Source organism: Palaemon carinicauda, chromosome 2, assembly GCF_036898095.1.
Source record: "Palaemon carinicauda isolate YSFRI2023 chromosome 2, ASM3689809v2, whole genome shotgun sequence".
NCBI classification, from domain to species: Eukaryota; Metazoa; Arthropoda; class Malacostraca; order Decapoda; family Palaemonidae; genus Palaemon; species Palaemon carinicauda.
The window spans coordinates 60,943,616-60,965,718 of record NC_090726.1 but is presented as its reverse complement, the minus strand read 5'-3'; the positions used below and the strand labels follow the sequence as shown (position 1 = coordinate 60,965,718).

Sequence of the window (22,103 nt, the reverse complement as noted above, 5' to 3'; positions counted from 1 at the left end):
AAATACAAAATTTGTTGCCTGATCCCTTTAATAATAATGGTACCGCCTTGTTCTCTAACGAATAGAGGCCCCGAGGAGTTAGAGGAGGTCCGGGATAAATAAGACCTAAGAGTAGTAACAGGGCACAGAGACGGATCTTGCGTGAGGGGAACAATTTTCCAGGAGGACCATCTGTTTTGAGGGTCTTCGTTCTTAGCCAAAAAGAATTTGTTAGGAGAAAGGAGGACCTCTCCCTTAGGCAGGAAGTCAATATGACCCGGGTCTCTCGACAAGGCTGCCAATTCAGAAATTCTTGCCCCGGAAGCCAAGCTCACCAGGAAAAGTGTTTTCCTGAGAAGGGGAATGTAATCACAAGAACTGTTAATGGTATCAGAAGCCAATTTGAGTACGTCATTAAGGAACCAGGTCACCGGGGTAGGACGAGTAACCGGTTTCAGTCTGGCACAAGCTTTCGGAATTGAAGCTAACAAAGAGTCGGTTAAGTCTATGTTAAAACCCACTAGGAAGATCTTTTTCAGAGCCGATTTAATAGTGGTGATAGTATTGGCTGCCAGACCTGATTCTAATAAAGATCTAAAGAAAGTGACTGTAAGGTTCAAGTTCATACAGTTCACGTCTGAGTCTGTTAAAAATTTTGCCAACTTTTTAACTGCAGAGTCATACTGGCGGATGGTGGAATCCCGTTTATCCGATTCTAGGAACAAGGTGTTTTGAGGATCAATATTGGCACCATGCATAGCCGCAAACTTCATAAAGTCCATAAAGTTAGGGCGCTCTGAATGTTTGAGAAAGCGTACACAACGCGTGTTTGTATTATCTGAGACAGAACCGGATTGGGTATCGGGTGAGGGTATAGTCTCAACTCTCGCAGGAGAGGATACCAGTTGCTCTTGGGCCAGTTGGGTGCGACCAAGGCTACTTGTCCCTTGAAGGATCTCAGTTTGTCTAGAACTTTCAGCAAAAGATTCACCGGGGGAAAGAGATAAATCTTTTCCCAGGTGTCCCAATTCTGTGACATGGCGTCTGTGGCGTAAGCCTGAGGGTCTAGATTGGGAGCCACATATACTCTCAATTTGTGGTTGGATTCCGTGGCGAAGAGGTCCACTTGGAGACCGGGAACCTGAGAGAGAATCCACCGAAATGACTTTAGATCGAGTGACCATTCCGATTCTAGAGGGGAGGTCCGGGACAGGGCGTCTGCCACTACATTCCGGACTCCCGCCAGGTGGACAGCTGAAAGATGCCAACGGTTCAAGGCTGCTAGGGAGAATATGGCTACTAGAACATGGTTCAGAGGCCCTGACTTTGACCCGCCTCTGTTGAGGCAGTGGACCACCACTTCGCTGTCGAGGACCAGACGAAGGTGTTGTTTCTTGGGAAGAGCGAGACGTTTCAGGGTTAGAAGAACTGCCATGGCCTCTAGCACATTGATGTGAAATTGGCGGAACAAGGGAGTCCAAAGACCTTGAACTTTCTTGAGCTGAGAATAGCCGCCCCAACCTGATAAGGATGCGTCCGTGTGAATGATTAATTTCGAAGGCGGAAATTGAAGGGGAACTGACTTTGACAGACTGTTTGCTCTTGTCCAAGGAAGAAGTCTTTCCCGTAGAATGGGAGGAAGGCGGACTTTCCTGTCCCGGAGCTTCCGGTTCGCCCTCGAACGCCAGACACGATTGATATCTTTCAATTTTGCCTTCAGAAGAAGATCCGTCACTGAGGCAAACTGAAGGGACCCCAGAATCCTCTCTTGGAGTCGTCTGGAACTTACTTTGTCTTTGAGAAAGCGTTTGGTGTTCCTTGCAATCTCTAACCTCTTGGGTCTGGGAAGACACAGAGTATGAGATATAAGATCCCATTGCAGGCCGAGCCATTGGAACTTCGATTTTGGAAGAAGACGGGACTTCTTGAAGTTGATCTGAAAGCCTAGAGATTGAAGATAATGGATGACTTTGTGAGTGGCATTTAGGCAATTTTGGGAGGTGTCTGACCAAATGAGCCAGTCGTCCAGATAGGCTACTACTTGAATCCCTTGATTCCTGAGTTCCTGAACAGCGACTTCTGCTAACTTTGTGAAGATCCTTGGGGCGATGTTGAGCCCGAAAGGCATCACCTTGAAGGAGTAACTTTTTCCCCTAAGCGAAAGCCTAGGTACGGACGGAAGTGTCTCGCTATCGGGACGTGATAATAGGCGTCTGTAAGATCGATAGAGGTGGTGACGGCCCCACGGGGAAGTAAGGTCCGCACCTGCAAGACGGTAAGCATTTGAAACTTGTCGCATTGAATGGACAAGTTGAGAAGGGATAGGTCTAGAATCACTCTTCTCTTGTCTGAATCCTTCTTCGGGACACTGAACAGCCGACCTTGAAACTTCAGGTGTTTCGTTTCTTGTATGGCGTTCTTTTGTAAAAGATCCTGGACAAATTCGACCAGGTCTGGAGTGGAATGTTGACGAAATTTGTTCGGAGGAGGAGGTCCTTGAATCCAACTCCACCCCAGTCCCTTGGAGATGATACTGAACGCCCAGGGACTGAACCTCCATTTGTTGCGGAAGGCATAGAGCCTCCCCCCTACCTGCTGCACCTCAGTATTGGTTTGAGGAGTTGCCTCCACGTCCGCCTCGGAAGTTCTTTCCTCTGCGAAAGGCTCTTCCCCTGCCTTTGTTCTGGTTAGAACCACGGTGGTAGCCTCTACCTCTACCATAACTCTGGGAAGAGCTATGAGCCTCATACGACTGGTTAAAGGCAGGAGAAGTGGCGGAGGCACCAGAAAGCTGGCTCTTAGGAAGCAGAACGGTGACATAGTCGTCCGAAGGAGCCTGAGAGGTGGAAGGCTGTGACGGGGCAACAGGAGATGGGGGAAGAGGCAGCCGGAAAATGGATGAACCACTCTGCTGTTGCCTGAACTGGGTGGAGGTATATGGACGGAGCTTCTTCCTACCCCGGGCTTGGTAATTTGCAGGGTCAGATTTACGTTTAGGAGTCAAACCCCAACGGGCTTTAAGGCTCTGGTTGACTCTAGTGGCCTCCGCCAAGACTTCCTCTACAAGGTCCTCAGGGAAGAGGTTTGAACCCAAACAGGAGGACCGGATAAGCTTATTAGGTTCATGCCTAATAGTCGCCTCTGCCAAGACATGTTTGCGACACTTGCGTTTAGCAGTAGCGAAGTCATATAGGTCATAGTATAATGACTGCAACGTAGCCTTGTTGAGAGATTTAAAAATACTCTCAGTATCGTAAGTCAAGGCTATCGACTCCGTGGAAGTGGCCAAGTTCAGAGTACGGCCAACGCGTAGGCGGGAATCATACTCCTGTTTAATGAGGGATTCCGGGAGACGGGGAAGCCGCTCACTAAACATTACCGAAGCACAGTCTGCTGCTAGCTTTCCAGAGGTAAATGTGGTATGGACGTTGTCCCAACACTCAATGCCTGAAGGAAGAAGGAGGGAGATTGGATCCACCTCTCGGATGGGAGGCAAGGGCTTCTCCTCCAGAGCATATTGGAAGGCAAGCTCTGCTACCTTATTGACACATGGAGTCACGGTGTTTTTGTCCATTAGGAACATTGTAAAGGAGCTCTTATAAGGCGTCAACATAGTGTTGGTGCAGCCGATGTCATTCAAGAATCTGGCCCACACAGATTGGGCCTGCTCTTTTGGGAAGATGACTGTCTCCTTGGGGACCTTGTCTAACCGAACCAAAGCTTCCTCGGTAAGCCTGGCATAACCATGAAATGGAAATGCCAGACCAGGAGGAAAGAATTCAAAGTCCTCTAGGGGACGAGTGCCAAGACCCTCCAAAGTTAACATTCCGTCTGAGAACGGGGAATGAAGAGCCATACGCCAAGGGTTGTTTTTGGCAAACGGCGGGAGCTTAGAGGCATCCGGGATGAGAGAGCTTTGGACCCGCTCCGGAGCACCTTGCTCTAATGCCCCAAGTCTCTGACCGATGTTAGAGAACATCGTGTCCATCTTAGACTGCATCTCTGATACCAACTTAGCCTGCATCTCCGACACGATGCGAAGCATGGCTGATTCGGAAAGGCCCGGGCTAGCAGCAGGTGTGGCGGAATGAACTCCCGGGTCGCGAGACTTAGAGGAGGAGCCAGAAGCCTTAGATGACAGGTTTGTATTCTGTTTAGAACCATGAGAAGCCTTATGAGGCTTATGAACTTTAGGTAAGGTTCTAGACTTATTCTTGGGGGGAACCGGGTGTGATCGTTGAGACGAATCACGGTCCCCAGAAAAACCATGAAAGGAAGAGCGATCAGATGAAGAAGAAAGAGAGGGGCTGAGGATAGGAATCTCAGCGCCAGAAACACCTGCCTCACTTACCACCCTACCTGTATCTGGATCATCCAATAACATGGGTTCCACGTCAAGGTTCATGGAGGCAACATTGTCTTCTAGATCTCCGGGGGCGTCCGATGGATCCTGCTCTGGATCAATAAACCCCGCTATGGTGGCATCAATGTGGGCAATGATGGGAGCTGCAACATGCCTAGCCACAGCGGCTGAAGACTTGGCGTTGGGGTAAATCAAGGAACAGTAGTCCTCGGAGAGGACGTACGGCCGCTTGGACTTCACGTTCCGGGCAAAACCACCAACCCACACTTTCAGTGTGGCCCGAGCCGCAGACTTTTGCTCCGGGGATGCCTGAAATAATAGTGGGAATTATAAAAAGGCAGACTCCCAGTGGTCCTTCAAGACCATAGATATCTTACTAAATAGTGTATGTATGCCAAAAAAGGTAAGATAAATAAGAAGGCAACATAGCCAACGGGACTCACCGAGTCAGATCCAAGGGTGGTAACGAGGTCAAAACAGACCACACAGTTATCCGGGTGCCATACCACGACATCCTCCAGCTGCACACCGCAGAGGGCGTGAGACCGACACACGGTATGGCCGCAGGGCTGATGTAGAACAGCTGCACAGGCTGTCGTCTGACAATGCACCATCTATAAAAAGAATAGTATATGAGAAACTGTAATTCTCTTAAGTAGGGGCGGGTCCGGAGGACCCGGGCCTAACATAAGCCTAACACAAGATTAGGGCTTAACTGTAATATTCTTAAGTAGGGGCGGGTCCGGAGGACCCGGCCTAAACATAAGTCTAGCTTAAGACTAAAGTATAGCCATCCATTCCGGTCGAGCCGGGAGTATAAAAAAGGATGCAACAACAAAAATTTAAGACACAGGGTGTCTGATTTCCCGGGGCGAGGCTAAGCCCCGGGCCGGGAAATAAAAGTATCCAAAACCAATTCGTATATTAACTCCGGGGTAGTGATCTGTCATATAATCATCATAGGAACTGTTATAAATTAATAGGGGGGCGGAACTGTAGCTAAGAACCGCCAACCGAACCCAGAGGGTTTCATATAACATAAACCAGTGTGATAAGTGAATATAGAATAGGGTGCACCGGGATCCAACTCTGTTGACCGGTGGCCAACCAGACTAGACAGAGCCGAACCCGCCGGGACACCCGGAGGACAAAGTCCATAAACACTGAACTACCCCCTCTACAAGGAGGGAAGGCAACGGTCCCCTAGGGGAGAGGGGGAGAGAAGCCTAGCCGCCCACCTAGCGAGAGGGGGAGCATGGGGGAGGATCACGTGATACGGAGCAGCAGGGCTACCAACTGACGATCCCCAACCAGACAGATCAAACGGAGTAATAGCACAATATTCATTATAATAGTAATAGCGTTGATAATATAAAATAAACACATAAAAATTTTTGGGCAAGGCATGCAACATAATAATTAAATCACAAAAGACACACCTGATGGCTTAAAAAATAACATTGCCGCCTAGCACGAAGGTCGGCAGCCATAACGATACGTAAATGATATCGGCCCAAAAAGTGAACCACGAGGGTTCTAAACGCTAAATAATGAATATCCATAATAACAAATAAAATTTAATAATAAAAATAATACATATAGTAACACCGCGAGTGAAACTAAAAGCTCTCAAAACAGGAGTACCAACTGTAAATGGAATCAAGCAAGATCGGTATGAACGAAGAGAATAAACTCCTATAATTCAAATATTAAACGATCTAGGTTGCTCAAAACACAGCTTGGTACTTAACTTAGACGGTGTCTCCAGGGAAACCGACGAAGAAGCCATAATCCAAAGAAAATAGGCGAAAAAACGAGAGCACAACAAAAAAGCGGGTTACACACAAGACGTGCTAAAAGGAGTTGAGTTCTGAGCGGATGCATTGTTAGTAGTACCGAGTGAGGTTGAACGGCTCTCCTCTATTGGGGTTTCTGTCGTGGATGAATCTAAATAGTGCGGGACCTCTGGATTATACGCCCAATTTTATACCGACACCAATAGGTGAGCGAGCTAGTTAACCTAGCACTCCTTTACATTTTTTCTCTGGTATATTTAGCAGTAAATTACCTAAGAATAAGTGCTAAATGGAGCTTATTCACTGGGCGGCACAGGTTCGAGCCCAGAAATAATTTTTTACAGGTGCAACCAGGTTGGGTTTGGAGTGGTCATTCAGAGGAGAGCTATGAATTTTGGAAAGGATCATTTCACATAAATATGTTAGTACTGTACTAATGTTGCCTTCTTGACATTAAAGAGACTTAATCTAAGAAGGAACTTTCATATTAAGAATTTCATAGCCAACCAGGAGGCAGTTTGTTGCTTAAGGAAAGGAGGTTCCTACTCGAGAACTCTCAAGGTAGCTATTCTTCCCATTATGAAATGCCTTCAGGAAAGGGATCTGTTCCTCTCCCAGTAATCTTTTGGGCTCTCAAGAGATCCAAAATATTGTCTGGGATCTCCGAGTAGACTTATTTGCAACGGAAGAGAACTAATAGCTTCTAGTATGCACTACATAGTTCCGAATATGGATTATCAGCCAGTGGCAAAAGATACATGGAACCTGGAGAGAAACAGATGATTCTCAATTTATCTGTTTCCTCCGAGTTTGATTAAAAAGGCTTCAAATACCCTTCAACACTTCTCAGGGCCAGCTATTCTGGTAGCTCCACATTGGCCCAACAGCCTCGGGTATCCTCTGTCCAGCGTCTGAGACCAAGGTTACACCCTCTTCAATCAACACAATTGCATCAGGGAGTAGGGAGTCAGAATATCTTTGCTTCCTCCTTTCTGACCCAGATCCTTCACAATTGTAATTTCTCTTCCATGTATACGGTAGGAAATTTTCACCTTACAATGTGACATATTTGATGGGGTCTAAGAGGTCCTCTTCTACTGGACAATATCAGTTAGTGTGGAAAGCATGAATGGTCTTATTGAGGTATAGTTCTCTGTGCCAGATAACTCTGGACCTTTAGGCTTCCTTTCTGGTTCACCTCTGTATCATAGGCATCTTAAGCCATCAACATGTCATTTATATATATCTGTATTGACAGAAACCCTCAAGCAAGCCTCAGACATGTTTCACAATATTACCAAGTCTTTCTTTACATCGACTATTACCACGAACCCCCTAAGTGTACTGGAATCTTAATAGAGTTGTGAGTTGTTGTTGTTGTTGTTGTTGTTGCTGATTTTTTTTTTCTTTTTTTTTGGCAAAATTAGATACAGTAATTCCTCCATTTCCTTTAAAGCTACACAAGAAAATTACTTCTGGAAGCAAGAATCAGTGAGCTTGCAGCATTACGGAGATTTCAGGAGTTTGTCACCATTCCTGATTATTATTATTACTTGCTAAGCTACAACCCTAGTTGGAAAAGCAGGATGCTGTAAGCCCAGGGGCCCCAACAGGGAAAATAGCTCAGTGAGGAAAGGAAATAAGGAAAAATTTAATATTTTAAGAACAGTAACAACATTGAAATAAATATTTTATTAACTATAAACGCTAATAAAACAAAAGGAAGAGAAATTAGGTAGAACAGTGTGCCCGAGTGTACCGTCAAGCAAGAGAACTCTTACCCAAGATGGTCTCCTAATTCTGACTCCAGGTCTTCTGTCAAGCCAAAAATGAAAATCCTCTTCAGAAGGGGACCCTCTTTATATTACAATCTTAAAACCTGGGGGATGGTAACCTCTGTCTGGTTTCTACTTTGCAGTTATATCTGCATCCTCAGAAGCTAATCTGTTTTAAAATTCCCAGACCAACAGTCCTTTTCAATAGGGGCTATCTGTATTCTAGTGACCTCACTTATCAAGAAAGCTGATCTTCTCTCTGATTAGTTAGAGGATTGATTTTGATACTTTATTCTAAGTAAGAGAATTTAGAATAGTACAGTATGATAGTTGAAAGGTTATTACATGAAGAAGTAAAGTATTATTAGAAAGGGTAGATATATAGATATATAAAGAAGATTTTGAGAAAAACACGAAGAGATTTTTTATAATAAGTAAATAGGTAATATATCTTTAATTAGTTTAGAAACAAGTTGTTTAAGTGACGTCAGGTCAGGTGTTGTTAGTGATGGCGATTGTTGGAGGATCAGTCAGCTAATTGGATACATAGTGTTTGGTCTGTGTTGGTGGTGGGCGCGCTCTCTTGTCGCTCTGTGTATGTGCTTGGTGATCCCATCGTTTTTGTCTTGACAAGCTGACACCGGAGTGAAGAATGTAAATATAGTAAAAATATTCAAATTATCTCTCCATTACTTAAAAGCCCCATGTGAGAAAAAATTGCTTCCTCATTGGCATTTCTTATGTTAATATGCAATGTCAGGACACCCAGAGCCTTACAGGTTGGTCTGGGCACTACTTGAAACAAATCCAAGTGGTACAACATGATTGCTTAGTACTCAGTTTGTTCGTGGCACTTTACAAAAAGAAATTAGGTAGAAGGGGCAAACCAACTAGGTCCCTCGGTCCCTCAGTAGCAGCCTATTGATAGGCATCTAGTTTCTCCCTAGTTTTTCTCTTATGAGATGATTGTCTGACTTATTGGTTTTTCTTCTCACCCATACACGCATGATCTAGTTGTTTGCTTGACTGTAGACGCGTCCTTTATGGTACACAAGTCAACTCAGTTATTGCTCTGCTATTAGTCCTTGGAGACTACACAGCACATTAACCCAAGAAAGAGGTTTTGTTGAAGGAAATCATATTTTTGGGAGGTGTTGTGTTATCTCCAAGACCCTCCTTCCACCTTCACCTCATGTAGAAAAGGGGGACATTTGATTCTTACTCTGAGTGCAAGTTAGTGCACAAGTAGTATTATATCCAGTATTCGTATGGGTTCTTGTTGATGAGATGTCATCAGTTACCATTGGAGGTGCTGTGATGGTTTAATAGTGCCTGAAGCTATTAGTCTGCAATGTATGTACTGTGTTTGAGCTGTACACATTTAAACACTGACCCCAGAGCAGGGGTGACAATATTTCTTTGGTCCTTTTTTGTTGTATCTACCTTTACAGAAAAGTCCTTGGAGACCACACAACACTTTCCCTAAGATAGTTTTTATTTCATCAAAACCCCTTCATTTTGGCATGAATATTTGATAAAGTTTATTTTGAATATGACTTCAGGAAGCTAAGGGTTTGTGATTTTACTGGTGTAGAACCCAGACCAATGTAGAAATTTAACTTGTATATTTTTTTCGGCCACTACATTAATTAATGAAAGGCTAGTACATTTTCTACTGAAGGATTTCCTTGCCTAAAGGAATATGTCTTGAAAAAGAAGAAGATAGGAATTATTCATTTAATTTTGGGATGAATGTTGATAAACAAAACTTCTGGAGTTGGAGTAGAAGTGATATCAACAACAGGTGAGTATGGAAATGAGAAATTTTATTATTCAAATTCCATTTTTCCTCTGGATATTTAGGTATTTTTCTTATAAAAGTCCTACGGTTATTAGAATGGATTAGGGGGGTAAAATAATAAAATTTTTCTCTAATAGACCTCAGGTACAGCTTTTATTTTTACCATTAAGAGATTGGCTATTAACATTAGTATCAGATTGATGTCTTGATGGACTGCAGGTCATTTCTTGTAATTAGATTTTGAGGGTACGAAGTTGATTTTATTTCCTTGAATTATTTCAGAGTCCTTTATTTTTACACTTGGTGAGGAAAGGCAGTGATATGCCAGAGAGCTATAAAGTTGTATGATAACAAGACATGTATTGTATTTTTTTTTTTTATTTACACCTTTAAAGGTATACTTAACCAAAATTATATTTTGGTTCTGCAGTAGTCATGGGTTCAGTGACAAGATCACACAGCAAGTTAGATTAAAGTTAGAGGAAGGCCTTACAGGTTGAGATTCACAAAGGGATAGTGTATCTATACTTCTATTTTGGTGGAAAATTTGGAAAGGAGAGTTGACAGTGACTCTTAATATACATAGTCTATTTTTGCAAGGCTTTATTTAAATAACCCTGTTTTTATTGGAAATTTATCAATTATTAAGTTCTTTGGTAACTGTGAGTGATTCAGTGTAGATATAAATTTAAAGTAACTAATTATATTAACATAATTTAAGTTATACCTTTATTTTATTCAATGAGAAAGTTCTAGGTTTTATTTATTATACTGTATAAGATTTTAGTTATAGAAGGTAGATAGCATGTATAGGTTTGAAATCAAACCGAGTACCTCGAGTGATTATGAACTTATTTGTGATTAGGACTGGTTACCTTTTAAATTAAGTCACAGGTAGTTGATAATTTTATTAATCTAGATTAACAGAATTATATTGTTAGGATTATCATTTATTCCACTTTTTTTCAAAATACTGTATTGTACTGTTTGTCATTTGCTCTTAAGGTAATTCATCATTAGAATGTCAAAATATCATCTCTGGAATAGGGGCAATTGTTTATTTATGAAATTTTTCTGTATCATGCTCATTCTTTTTCTAGTGATGAAGTGAATGTCAACTACAAGCGAGAGTATAAGTCAATGAGACCGCAATATGAGTATCTTGTCCCAAGAGTGAGAGGTTTGGTGTATAATGGTGACATTGACATGGCATGCAACTTTTTGGGTGACGAGTGGTTTGTTGAAGGCCTCGGATTAAAGGTTAGTAATGTATATATATATGCATAAAGTAGTATGAAAAATTTAATTTTTACGTTTATACAGTATTTGTTTTAAATTTGATTTATGATATTTCTATCATCATGTTGAAATGGTAATTATTTAAAGGAATCTTATCTGGTAGTCATTATGCTTTAAACATCAAAGCCACCAGTGGTATCCCAACCTTTGAACAAAATATTTTCTACCTCATTATCTCCTATTGTTTCCCTCCATGTGATGCCCAATAGATCCAATAGGTGGCGCCAATTGACAAGCGCACAACTGGTCATATAATTGGAGTCATGCTCACTTATTGGATAAGCCTCTTCTGACCTTTATTTGATATTGAAATGGGTAATCTGGTATTAAGAATTTTAAGAATCTATAAATAAAGTATGTCTCAATTTGGTTGTAAGATTATGTATATAAAGTGACAAATTGTTTGGAAAACATAGAGCAGAAGAATTTAAGAAAATATTAGTTACTGATAGAGCAAAGTAAATTCGTAACTAACAGAAATAACAGTGGAATTATTAACAAGGTCACAGAGGCAAACTCCCTTTGGCATTTAGCCTAGTGAGTAAGGAGTTGAATAGTCGCCTAATTTAAGACAGCTTTTTTTTTTTAGAAATCTAGTTGCGAGGAGAAACTAGTGGCTATAATTTTTCTTTTGCAATTGAAATTGATGAGCTTTTTGTTAAGAAAGCATAGAAAATGGGAAGTGATTTTATGAGATTGCATATCACACTCCATTCTCACTTGCCAGATATACAACTGTGTGTTAAATAGGTTTTATTAATAAACTTGAGCTGATCTAACTTGATTTTAAATCAAAACTGTTGACTGATTCCTACTACTACTACTATTACCTTCTCAATAAGTATGTTTTTTTTTCTTAATATAAATGCCTATCTGTAGGTTGTTTTGTTTCTTACTGGAATGTTTGTTAATTGCAGAATCTAATTGAATTGTTTGATGCTAATATGACTTGAGCGATGTTTTGACAGACTAGGTAGTATTTTAGTATGACAGCACTGCTGTTCTTCAGAACTCTTCATTATTATTTCTGGAGGTCCTAGTCAGTGTCAATAAGATATACCAAAAATTCAGGGTAGAGGTCCCCCTTTTTTTGTTTTTTTGTTTTTGTTTCATTTGTTGATGTCAGCTACCCCCCAAAATTGGGGGAAGTGCCTTGGTATATGTATGTATGTATTTCTGGGCTCCGACCTGTGCCGCCCAATGAAATGCTCCTTTTACATCATTTCTAAGGTAAAAACTGCTATCACTGGGCGGCACAGGTCTCTCGCCCAGAAATAGATTTTTCCTTTGTCAAAATCCCTTTATTATTAATATTATTATTATTAGCTAAGCTTCAACCCTAGGTGTAAAAGCAGGATGCTATAAGCGCAACGGCTACAACAGTGAAAAATAGTCCAGTGAGGAAAGGAAACAAGGAAATGAATAAACTACAAGAGAAGCAATGAATAACTAAAACATTTTAAGATAAGTAGAAACATTAAAAGAGATCTTTCACATATAAACTTTAAAAAATTCAAAAATACAAGGGGAAGAGAAATAAGATAGAATAGTGTGTCTGGGTGTACCCTCAAGCAAAAGAACTCTACCCTAAGGCAGTGAAAGACCAGGATATTAGCTATGGCACTACCCAAGACTTGTGAACAATGGCTTGATTTTGAAGTGTCCTTCTCCTAGAAGAGCTGCTTACCATAGCTAAAGAGTCTCTTATACCCTTACCAAGTGGAAAGTAGCCACTGAGCAATTACAGTGCAGTAGTTAACCCCTTCAGCTAATAAAAGTTTTTAGGTAATCACAGTTAGTGTATGACAGCACTGCTGTTTTTCAGTTGTCTACCAAGGTATTCTGATTTTCATTGCTGCCTGTCAAAACCATGGTCATGAAGGTGACTGACTCTGAATCTGACCGATAGTAATTTGGTCAAGGCACCGGCCACCTGTTGAGACACTACCACTAAAGAGTTAGTGTGTCCTTTGTCTGGCCAGACAGTACTATTCCTCTGTCTACGCATACATTGAATAGTCTGGCCTTTTCTTTCCACATTCCTTTTACCCCACATAGAAGTGGGAAAAGATGTAGACAAAGAAGAAGAAGAAGAAGAAGTGTTATCAGGTGTATGAGGAGTAAGAGGAATGTGGAAAGAAAAGGCCAGACTATTCAATGTAAGCGTAGACAGAGGAATAGTACTGTCTGGCCAGTCAAGGGACTCACTAACTCTTTAGTGGTAGTGTCTCAACAGGTGGCCGGTGCCTTGACCAAATTACTATCGGTCAGATTCAGAGTCAGTCATCTTCATGACCATGGTTTTGACAGGCAGCAATGAAAATCAGAATACCTTGGTAGACAACTGGAAAACAGCAGTGATGTCATACACTAAATGTTCTCAGGGTGAATCCAGGATCAGGAAGGCTGCATCAAATAACTTGACCAATTCAATATCATTAGATAATTACTTTAGGAAAATATATAAATTGTCAAACATAACAAAATTGAATAAACCTAGCAAAGCCCATCACGTTAAGAGAACCTGAAGTTTGTCCGTTTGCTTTACCAAAACTTTAAATCACCCCTAATATCTCTATCTACATCATATCTCCACATCTCTTATTTAAACCACTTGAGTATAGTACTGTACCCTGAAATTTTGGTATGCGTTGTATTGACACTGACTAGGACCTCCAGAAAATTATCCTAACCTGTCAAATCATAGTTACAAAGTTACCAGACCAATCTAAATACCTAACCTTACTTTTTTGAAGTACTCTGCAGTTGAAGCCACCTGTTGGCCTATCCTATATTGGGAGCTACTTGGCCACCACAGACCTTAGTGAAAAGCCTCGCTGATGATGTGTAAAGTAAGAAACTAATAAGATTAACTTGCTAGACTCAGAAACTCTTTCTGATTTTATTTCTGAGCATTCTGTAAGATTGTAACAGAGGCAAGATATCAAGACTGAGAATGGATTTAGGCATGCATTCTAAGTTAATCGTTTTTTATTCAAATGTACATAAGTTGAAATCTTAACACAATTTATTTGTGAGAAAAAATTGGGGATAATTTCAGTGATTTCTCAGAATAATTTGTAATTACCATGTTGAATTATTCTTTTATATCCAAAAAGATGATGTTTGGCGAAGTGACTAGTAGAGTGTCTGGGATTGATAGGGGAAGAGCAAGAGAGGGTGTGGCTTTATTGCTGAGGGAATGGATGACAGGTAAAGTAGTGGAATGGAAGGAGATATCATCTAGGTTAATGTGGGTAAAGGTTAGGTTGGGTAGGATATGTTGGGCTTTTGTTAGTGCGTATGGGCCAGGTTGTGAGAAAAGTGAAGAAGAGCGGAATGAATTATCTAGGTGTGTAGAAGGAATTATGTAGTTGTCATGGGTGACTTAAATGCTAGAGTGGGCGCTGGAGAGGTAGAAGGTGTCATCGGGAAGTATGGCGTACCAAGTGAAAATGAGAGTGATGAGAGACTGGTAGATATGTGTGTTGAGCAAGAGATGGTGATAAGTTCTAGCTTTTTAAAAAGAAAGTGAAAAACAAGTATACATGTGTAAGAGTGGCAAATGGAAGAGTGGTAGAAAGGGCTTTAATGGATAATGTGTTGATAACTAAAAGAATGTTTGGAAGATTGAAAGATGTGCACGTGTTTAGGGGTATGGCTAACAGTATGTCTAATAATTTTTTGGTGGAAGGAAAATTAGTTGTAGCATAAGAGTGGGGGAGATGTAAAAGGGAGCTAGTGAGGATTGAAGAGTTAATAAACTGGAGGTAAAAAGTGAATACTGTATCAAGAAAGGTTGAAAATGGCATATGACAGAGTGAAAGTAAGAGAAACTGGTAATTTAGAGGAGGAGTGTAAGTTAGTAAAAGAAAATTTTGTTGGGATTGCAAGTGATGTGTGTGGCAAGAAGTTTGTTGGAGGCAGCATGAGGAAGGGTAGTGAATGGTGGAATGAAGGAGTGAAGGTGAAAGTGGAAGAGAAAAAGAGGGCATCTGAAGAATGGCTGCAGAGTAGTAGTGTAGAGAAGTATGAAAGATATAGAGAGAAATATGTGGAATTAAAGCACAAAGTAGCCGAGGCAAAGAGGGTGGCTGACCTTAGGTGGGGTCAGGGATTGGGTCGTCCATATGAAGAGAATAAGAAGAAGTTTGGAAAGAAGTGAAGAGCATAAGGAAGGCTGGTTCGGGAATTGAAGAGACAGTGAAAGTTGGAAATGGAAGGTTGTTAAAAGGAGAGGCGGCAAGGAAAAGGTGGGCGGAATATTTTGAAAGTTTACTGAATGTTGAGGATAACAGGGAGGCAAATGTAATTGCTGTTGCAGGTGTTGAGGTGCCAGTGATGGGAGAAGAGAATGAGAGAGAGAGAAAGAGATTACAAGAGAGGAAGTAAGGAGAGCACTAGACGAAACGAGAGTAGGAAGAGCACCTGGTATGGATTGTGTGAGAGCTGAGATGTTGAAGGAAAGGGGTGTGACTGTACTTGAATGGTTGGTGAGATTGTTTAATATGTGTTTTGTGTTGTCAATGGTACCAGTAGATTGGATTTGGGCATGTATTGTACCACTATATAAGGGTAAGGGAGATGTGCATGAGTGTTATAATTCAAGGGGTATTAGTTTGTTGAGTGTAGTTGGAAAAGTGTATGGTAGAGTACTGATTAATAGGATTAAGGATAAAACACAGAATTCAATCTTAGAAGTACAGGGTGGTTTTAGAAGGGGTAGGGGTTGTAGAATCAGATTTTTACAGTTAGGCAGATATGCGAGAAATATTTAGCAAAAGGTAAGGAGGTGTATGTTGCGTTTATGGATTTTGAGAAAGCGTATGATAGAGTTGATAGGGAAGTGATGTGGAATGTGATGAGGTTATATGGAATTGGTGGAATGTTTTAGAAGAGGTAGGGGACGTATGAATCAGATTTTTACAGTTGGGCAGATATGCGAGAAATATTTAGCAAAAGGTAAGGAGGTGTATGTTGCGTTTATGGATCTGGAGAAGCGTATGATAAGAGTTGATAGGGAAGCAATGAGGAATTTGATGAGGTTATATGGAATTGGTGGAAGGTTGTTGCAAGCAGTGAAAAGTTTCTACAAAGGTAGTAAAGCTTGTGTTAGGATAGGAAATGAAGTGAGCGATTGGTTTCCGGTGAGAGTGGGGCTGAGACAGGGTTGTGAGATGTCGCCATGGCTGTTTAACTTGTATGTTGATGGAGTGATGAGAGAGGTGAATGCTTGAGTGCTTGGACGAGAATTGAAACTGATGGACGAGAATGATCATGAATGGGAGGTAAATCAGTTGTTGTTTGCGGATGATACTGTACTGGTTGCAGACTCGTAATAGAAGCTTGGCCAATTAATGACAGAATTTGGAAGGATATGTGAGAGAAGGAAGTTGAGATTTAATGTGGGTAAGAGTAAGGTTATGAGATGTACGAGAAGGGAAGGTGTTGCGAGGTTGAATGTCATGTTGAATGGACAGTTACTTGAGGAGGTGGATCAGTTTAAGTGCTTGGGGTCTGTTGTTGCAGCAAGTGGTGGAGTGGAAGCAGATGTACGTCAGAGAGTGAATGAAGGATGCAAAGTGTTGGGGGCAGTGAAGGGAGTGGTAAAGAATAGAGGATTGGGCATGAATGTAAATAGAGTTCTGTATGAGAAAGTGATTGTACCAACTGTGATGTATGGATCGGAGTTGTGGGGAATGAAAGTGACGGAGAGACAGAAATTGAATGTGTTTGAGATGAAGTGTCTGAGGAGTATGGCTGGTTTATCTTGAGTAGATAGGGTTAGGAACGAAGTAGTGAGGGTGAGAACGGATGTAAGAAATGAGTTAGCAGCTAGAGTGGATATGAATGTGTTGAGGTGGTTTGGCCATGTTGAGAGAATGGAAAATGGCTGTCTGCTAAAGAAGGTGAGGAATGTAAGATTTGATGGGAGAAGTACAAGAGGAAGGACAAGGTTTGGGTGGATGGATGGAGTGAAGAAAGCTCTGGGTGATAGGAGGATAGATGTGAGAGGCAAGAGAGCGTGTTGGAAATAGGAATGAATGGCGAGCGATTGTGACGCAGCTCCGGTAGGCTCTGGTGCTTCCTCCGGTCGCCTTGGATGACCACGGAGGTAGCAGCAGTAGGGGATTCAGTGTTATGAAGCTTCATCTGTGGTGGATAATGGGGGAGGGTGGGCTGTGGCACCTTAGCAGTACCAGCCGAACTCGGTTGAGTCCCTCTTCAGGCTGGGAGGAGCGCAGAGAGGAAAGGTCCCATTTTTTTTTCATTTGGTTGATGTTGGCTACTCCAAAAATTGGGGGAAGTGCCTTGGCATATGGATGGAAGGATATCCAAAATAATCCTAAATAAGATTAAGATTGAAATTTTTCGTCGATAAGTCACTACAAAGGAGAAAATTTCAGGTGCATTTCTCATTTGATTCTCTTGTATTTGATAAATTTTCTATAGCGTATGCCTGCAATGTGTTAAAGAGAATTAACCACAGTATTCAAGAACAAAGTTAGACGATTGATTATTTTATAAATCAATTTAAGAGATTTAAAAACTTTTCTTGGACTTGAGGTAATAATTTACCAAAATTGTCCATAAAATTACAGAAATTGTGAGAACAAATAGCCTTAGAGGATATCTAGAGATGATATAAAACAATAAGTATTAGAATTTACCTCAATTAACTTATTTGGATAACTTACCAAAAATAAGTGTCCTTATATATTTAATACCTGATCAGGGGCGAGCTGTTCCATTAACGCCTCCTCTCGTTTCCGAGCCTGATAAGTTCAAAGGGAACAACAGACTTTCTCTTTTTTGTGTACAACAACTGTACTGTAGTGGTAACCTTTACACCTTTGTAGGCAAGGAACTAAATTTGGAAGTAAATGTACTCGTTTAAGGAAAAACTCAAAATGCCTGTATCGGGCAGAGCTCACAGATATTCAAAACTTAGTTCAAACGTCAGCATCTTTCTGTTCTACGTTAGCCATGTATTTTCGTTCTACAGAAGCCATGTATTCACAAAATCAATTTAGGTATATAGTGGTTGATCGTGAGAGCTTACTTTAGAGAGTTTAAGGGATATTAGGATCCAGACAACCAGCTCTGTTTTTATCTTGGAACCAGGTAGTCCAAAGTGCAGAATCGGGTTGCGGAGTAACCTTTGAAGAGGCTATGACTATGAGCATCATAGTGCACTAAAACTGCTAGGAAAAACTTTAGAAGTTAGCCTAGGATGCTCAGTTTTCTTTGGATTTTCCCCTGAACCAAATACAAGAAACACCAAATAGTAAAGGTGTATACAGAACATAAATCTACTCTGTTTGAACAATCCAAGCAGTCAGCTATCAGCTGAACATAACTCTAAAAAAGAAGAATGTAAGTGAATCCTGTGGCCAGCACATTTCACAAAAAGCCGGGAATAATTTGTGATCATCTTTTGATTTATTCATTTATATTTGAGCCACTCACTGATATTCGTAGCAATTCTAAAAGTTGAGTACCTAAAACTACAAAGGAATCAACTGAATTTAAATCGCCGGAGGAATTATAGGCGAACGATCACTGCACACGTGACGAGAGAACTTAAAGGCAAAGGGAACTATGACACGATTGCCTAGATATACCGCCAGATGGCTTGATGCTTCCCAGAGGGTAAGGAATTTTGCAAGGAAAGAAACTAAGAAAATGGCTAATTTTTATGGTAGGCGTCAACAGCTTCAAGTGAGAAGCAATATGAACATCAGGGTAATAACATAGAAATAATATTTTTCTTTATCTACATTTACAGGTTTTAGAGGGTCGCAGGATGTGGCATGAAGGTGGCCAGGTTGCAGGTTTTGTGAAGCGTTTCCAGAACATTGACTTGGTAACTATACGTGGGGCTGGACACATGGTTCCTGAAGATAAACCAGGCCCTGCTTTGAAAATGATTGCTTCCTTCATTTACAAAAAACCATATTAGTCTGTGGTATGTTTTTGAACAAGGTATGGTTACTGTGGTAACCAATGTTAAGGGAAGTTGTGTTGTATAGCAAGTGGAATTTGAATAGATTCTACTGTGTACAGTACATTGCATTGTTGATATTTATATTTATTTTGAATTTACTACAGGTTAGTTTTTATGTATTCTTAATTTTTATCAGCTTTTATGCATACTTAATTTTTCTCAACTATTAAATTGGAAAAGCATATTCTGGAAGATGAAGCTAAAGACTTCTGTTGTTTGGGTGTTATTTTAAACCAAACTTTAAATGCTTGGTACTTCAAGTACTGTTATATTTTGGTATATTTTATAGTCTTTTCTAAGTAACATGGAATTAAATTCTTTAAACTTAGGGCTGGACCCTCATGTATATGTTAATACAAGTTTGCTTAGTTTTTCACAGTGTTTGGTACTTGTAGTCTTATTTCTGTTTTGAAATTTTTAACAACTGTTAGTATGTATTTTTTGCAATACAGATAATACTCAAATTGAAAGTTCAGTGAATCAAAATTTGATACTGATCTGCTGATGAAGAAATTTTGTAAGTATTAACATATGACAATGAAAATTGATTGTGGTTTTGAATCCAGTGAGTTTGTGAGAGCACATAAGGAGAGTGAGTATTGTTGTTATAACTAGATTTGATATTAATGAAAGTAATATTAAGGTATTTTATTGAATTTCCTGTCTATTACAGTTATACTGTATTGAGACAGAAGAATTAACTTACAATTGTAAATGAAGAAAGTTAAATGTATACTGTATTGTGAAAACTAAACAGTAATTATCAATAATGTTCTGTATATGAGGAAGTTTTGTTTTCCTCCACTCATTAACTAAATTTTACATAATTTTCTTGAAGTTGGCCCTTCCACAAAATGTGGTCATGTTATAGGAATTTATGACTTAATTCAATGGTTGCTCCATTTGTTTCCTTGTAAATGCAAGATGATGTAGACTGATTACAAATAGCCAAAACTGGAGCAGATATATATTGATAATAAGTTTTTTATGCACATTGTAGAAAGCTGAAAAAAATATAGTTAAATAATCATGCAATGGTTTTATAAAAATTTACTGATTCAATGATAATTCATATTACATATAATTTTAAGCTAAGAGAAGTAAAATTTACTTATCATTTTGATTTTGATTTTCCCAATAAGGTATAAAAGTGAACCATGAAAGTACAGTGGTACTTGGGTTTCCCTTTTTAATTTGTCACAAAAGGTATATCGAATTCCAAAAAACAACAAATACCTTATGTAACAATTTTTATTTTTATGTGGGGATAATGTAAGTTACAGAAATCCATTCCCGGCACTCAGGAATCATTTTTACTTGTACTAAAAGTGAAAGGTAAGTGAGGCAAAGAGGGCAACTGACCTGAGGTGGGGTCAGGGATTGGGTCGTTCATATGAAGAGAATAAGAAGTTTAGGAAAGAAGTGAAGAGAGTAAGGAAGGCTGGCTCAAGAAATGAAGGTACAGTGAAAGATGGAAATGGAAGGTTGTTAAAATGACAGGAGGCAAGAAAAAGGTGGGCGCAATATTTTGAAAGTTTACTGAATGTTGAGGAAAATAGGGAGGCAGATATAATTGCTGTCGCAGGATTTGAGGTGCCGGTGATGGGAGATGAGAATGAGAGAGATTACAAGAGAGGAAGTGAGGAGAGCACTAGATGAAATGAGAGTAGGAAAAGCATCTGGTATGGATGGTGTGAGAGCTGATATGTTGAAGGAAGGGGGTGTGACTGTACTTGAATGGTTGGTGAGATTGTTTAATGTGTGTTTTGTGTTGTCAATGGTACCAGTAGATTGGGTTTGTGCATGTATTGTACCACTATATAAGGGTAAGGGAGATGTGCATGAGTGTTATAATTCAAGGGGTATTAGTTTGTTGAGTGTAGTTGGAAAAGTATGGTAGAGTAGTGATTAATAGGATTAAAGATAAAACACAGAATTCAATCTTAGAAGTACAGGGTGGTTTTAGAAGAGGTAGGGGTTGTATGAATCAGATTTTTACAGGTAGGCAGATATGTGAGAAATATTTAGCAAAAGGTAAGGAGGTGTATGATGCGTTTATGGATCTGGAGAAAGCGTATGATTGAGTTGATAGGGAAGCAATGTGGAATGTGATGAGGTTATATGGAGTTGGTGGAAGGTTGTTGCAAGCAGAGAAAAGTTTCTACAAAGGTAGTAAAGCATGTGTTAGGATAGGAAATGAAGTGAGCGATTGGTTTCCGGTGAGAGAGGGGCTGAGACAGGGATGTGTGATGTCGCCGTGGTTGTTTAACTTGTATGTTGATGGAGTGGTGAGAGAGGTGAATGCTTGAGTGCTTGGACGAGGATTGAAACTGGTAGACGAGAATGACCATGAATGGGAGGTAAATCAGTTGTTGTTTGCGGATGATACTGTACTGGTTGCAGATGCAGAAGAGAAGCTTGGCTGATTAGTGACAGAATTTGGAAGGGTGTGTGAGAGAAGGAAGTTCAGAGTTAATGTGGGTTAGAGTAAGGTTATGAGATGTACGAGAAGGGAAGGTGGTGCGAGGTTGAATGTCGTGTTGAATGGAAAGTTACTTGAGGAGGTGGATCAGTTTAAGTTCTTGGGGTCTGTTGTTGCAGCAAATGGTGGAGTGGAAGCAGATGTACGTCAGGGAGTGAATGAAGGATGCAAAGTGTTGGAGCCGGTTAAGGGAGTAGTAAATAATAGAGGGTTGGGCATGAATGTAAAGAGAGTTCTGTATGAGAAAGTGATTGTACCAACTGTGATGTATGGATCGGAGTTGTGGGGAATGAAAGTAACGGAGAGACAGAAATTGAATGTGTTTGAGATGAAGTGTCTAAGGAGTATGGCTGGTGTATCTCGAGTAGATAGGATTAGGAACGAAGTAGTGAGGGTGAGAACGGGTGTAAAAAATGAGTTAGCAGCTAGAGTGGATATGAAGGTGTTGAGGTGGTTTGGCCATGTTCAGAGAATGGAAAATGGCTATCTGCTAAAGAAGGTGATGAATGCAAGAGTTGATGGGAAAAGTACAAGAGGAAGGCCAATGTTTGGGTGGATGGATGGAGTAAAGAAAGCTCTGGGTGATAGGAGGATAGATGT

General features: G+C 40.5%; 1 protein-coding gene across 2 annotated transcripts in view; it reads left to right on the top strand.

The window, feature by feature from the left end:
- The window catches only part of LOC137625439 (lysosomal protective protein-like), a 76,191-nt gene extending 56,053 nt beyond the window's left edge, over positions 1-20,138 (top strand). For both annotated transcript variants that reach the window (XM_068356351.1, XM_068356357.1), the window contains exons 9-10: positions 10,815-10,974; positions 18,803-20,138. In XM_068356351.1, the coding sequence (XP_068212452.1) occupies positions 10,815-10,974; positions 18,803-18,976 (334 nt within the window). In that variant the 3' untranslated portion in view covers positions 18,977-20,138. The remainder of the gene's footprint in view (positions 1-10,814; positions 10,975-18,802) is intronic.
- The last annotated feature ends 1,965 nt before the right edge of the window (positions 20,139-22,103 follow it).